This window comes from Lacerta agilis, chromosome 18 (genome assembly GCF_009819535.1).
Source record: "Lacerta agilis isolate rLacAgi1 chromosome 18, rLacAgi1.pri, whole genome shotgun sequence".
Taxonomy (NCBI): Eukaryota; Metazoa; Chordata; class Lepidosauria; order Squamata; family Lacertidae; genus Lacerta; species Lacerta agilis.
Genome location: NC_046329.1, coordinates 9,279,082 through 9,281,886, shown reverse-complemented (window position 1 = coordinate 9,281,886; position 2,805 = coordinate 9,279,082). Strand labels below are relative to the sequence as shown.

General features: G+C 40.5%; 1 protein-coding gene across 1 annotated transcript in view; it reads right to left on the bottom strand.

Annotated features, from left to right (window-relative positions):
• The window catches only part of ABCA7 (ATP binding cassette subfamily A member 7), a 60,726-nt gene extending 57,921 nt beyond the window's left edge, over window positions 1-2,805 (bottom strand). Inside the window, exons 1-4 of the mRNA XM_033136918.1 lie at window positions 2,740-2,805; window positions 1,775-1,868; window positions 319-460; window positions 1-127 (exon numbers count right to left, since the gene is read on the bottom strand). The exon at window positions 1-127 is cut by the window's left edge and continues 1 nt beyond it. Of these exons, the coding sequence (XP_032992809.1) occupies window positions 1-127; window positions 319-460; window positions 1,775-1,868; window positions 2,740-2,805 (429 nt within the window). The remainder of the gene's footprint in view (window positions 128-318; window positions 461-1,774; window positions 1,869-2,739) is intronic.

The following is a 2,805-nucleotide window of genomic DNA, read 5'->3' as shown; positions in this document are numbered from 1 at the left end:
CGTTTGCGAGCTAACATTTCCGCTTATCTGACGCAAGGCGGACAGGAGCCGGGAGAAATCCCTTTGCGCTTCTGGGTCGCTCATTCGATGGACGACTTTCTGGACATCAGCAAGGAGGCGGGAAATGCTGTTTGGGGAGGAAAGGGAGAAGGAAACAGACTTTATTTTTTTTTATTCCGGTGAAGGTTTCCTTCCTTTCGTTTGATTTAATTTATTTTTTTAAAAAAAAATCCGATTTAAATTTTAAAAAACCGATTTGGATTTTTTAAAAATCTGATTATTAAAAATTAATTTAAAAAGTAATGATTTTAAACTCACATGGAACGGTTGAAGTTATCCACCGAGCCGGGAGTCTCTCCAACCGTCAGGTTTCGGAAGCAGGGGTTGTTGATGTTGCAGACGATTCCCTGAAGCCATGGCAAAGTGCCGGCCGACGGCAGCGCCTTGTTTGGAAAGTGACCTACGTGGAAAGAGATGCAAAAAAAAAAAAAAGGAGCAGGTCTGGAACCCGAGCCTCAGGGCAAAGGCTCCCATCTTTTCGGGGCTGGACTAGAGGACCTTGGGTGGTCTCACCCGGCAATTCCATGCTTCCGTCATAGACTAGCAGAGAGGGAAGGCCGGCATAGGAAAAAACTCCGCCCCTCCAGATGTTTTGGGACTACAATTCCCATCATCCCCGACCGCTGGTCCTGTTAGCTAGGGATCATGGGATTTGTAGTCCCGAAACACCTGGAGGGCCGGAGTTTGACCGTTCCTGCTTAATTGCATTTTTTAAAAAAAAAAATACAGAGAAAGCATGAATCGAACATTACATCCAAATATTCAAAAAAGGAAAAGGGGGAAATACAAGAAAGTAAAAAATATAAAAAGGAAAGGAAAAGGGGAAAAGTTTGAATATTGAATTTTTAAAATTTGTATTTTAATCTGTTATTTTAAATTGATTGTGTTATGTTTTTGGCTGGAATTTTAATTAGTGTTAGCCGCCCTGAGCCCGGTTTTTGGCTGGGAAGGGTGGGGTATAAATAAAAACTTATTATTATTATTATTATTATTATTATTATTATTATTATTATTAAAAGGATAAAGATAATAATAATAATAATAATAATAATAATATTAATAATAATAATAATAAATTTGTACCCCGCCCATCTGGCTGGGTCTCCCCGGACACTCTGGGTGGCTTCCAACAGAATATTAAAATACGTTAGAATATCACAGATTAAAAACTTTCCCCAAACAGAATAAGAAACGGAAAAGAATTACAGTCAAGTACGCAAAGTCGTTCAAAGGATACGAAGAGTAATTTGAATATTCTATACGCCAGTTTCTCGGAAAGAAATCACATTTTGCAATCCTCCCTTCCTTTCTTTCTTTCTTTACATTCACTTTCTTCCTGTTCCGGAAAACTGGTTTGAATCCCTGCTATATCAGTTGACTTCCCTCTTTATCTCTTTGCGGCTTCGACACTTCTCACGGAGTGACAAATATTCTATATTCATTTATTAAAATCAGGTGGTATTCCCCCCCCCCACACCCCTTCTCAGAATATTTCTCCCTCCCAGCTGGTCCCTGAGCTCGCTCTTCTTTCCTCATCCGCCCACATCCCTTTTTCCTTTCGTGCCGTGGCCTTTTCCAACGGCGGAGAGAGTGTCGCATTGCGGAACCACGGTTCCCATCATCCCCGCCATCCCTTTCACGCAAGGAAAGACCTCCGGTTGCAAAGAGGGAGGCGTTTCGTCCCGGGGGGGGGGGGCGTTCCTTCCGCACTTACATTCGTGTTGCTCGAAAGGCGGGTGGGATTGTCTCACGGAGATGAGGATGAAAAACAAGAAGAGGGGCCAGAGGATCTCGATGATCAGTTGCAACTGGGGAGACGAAACGGGCAGGAATGAGGATCTTATTTTTGAAATAATAATTATTATTATTATTATTGCATCCATTTTTTCCCTCATCCCTCCACAGTCCTTTTTCCTTTTGTGCCATGGCCTTTTCAACTACGGTTCCCAGGATGCCTTGGGGGAAATTATGGTGCAAATATGATTTTTTTTCCCCCTCTCTAGTCACCTCCATGCTATGCATAGAAATCGCAAGATTCCCCCTGAAAATTCCAGGGACTGTAAAACATAATCGTTGCAGAGCTATGGTTCCCTGAGGCCTTAACAAACTACGGTTCCCGGGGTTCCCCCGAGGGGGGAAGAACCCCCAAATACAGCCACCCCAGCATACTAATAATACTAATACTACTACTACTAAAAATAATAATATAATCTAGACATAATAATCCACGAAAAGTAATATTTGAAAAAAAACAAAACACACGGAAAAAAGCAAAGAATTATAAATAACAATTAAAAATTGACTTCCAATTGTCTGTATATCGCTGTTGTATTTTATAAGTCTGGTTGTATATGGTTGTATTTTATAAGTCTGAAATTAAATAAAGCTATTACAGAGAAATCATGAATCAAACATTGCATCCAAATATTCAAAAAGGAAAAGGGGGAAATACAAGAAAATAAAAAATATTAAAAGGAAAGGGAAAGGGAAAAAAGGAAAAAGGATAACGATTATTATTATTATTATTATTATTATTATTATTATTATTATTATTATTATTATTATTAATACCCTGCCCATCTGGCTGGGTTTCCCCAGCCACTCTGGGCGGCTTCTAGCAAAATATTAAAACGCAACTCAAAGCGCCGAAATCCCTCTCGCCGTGGCGCTACGACTCACCGTCTTCCTGCGCCGGTATGTGAAATTCTTCCAGAGTAACAGCGCCAGCTGGATGCCGAAACCCAT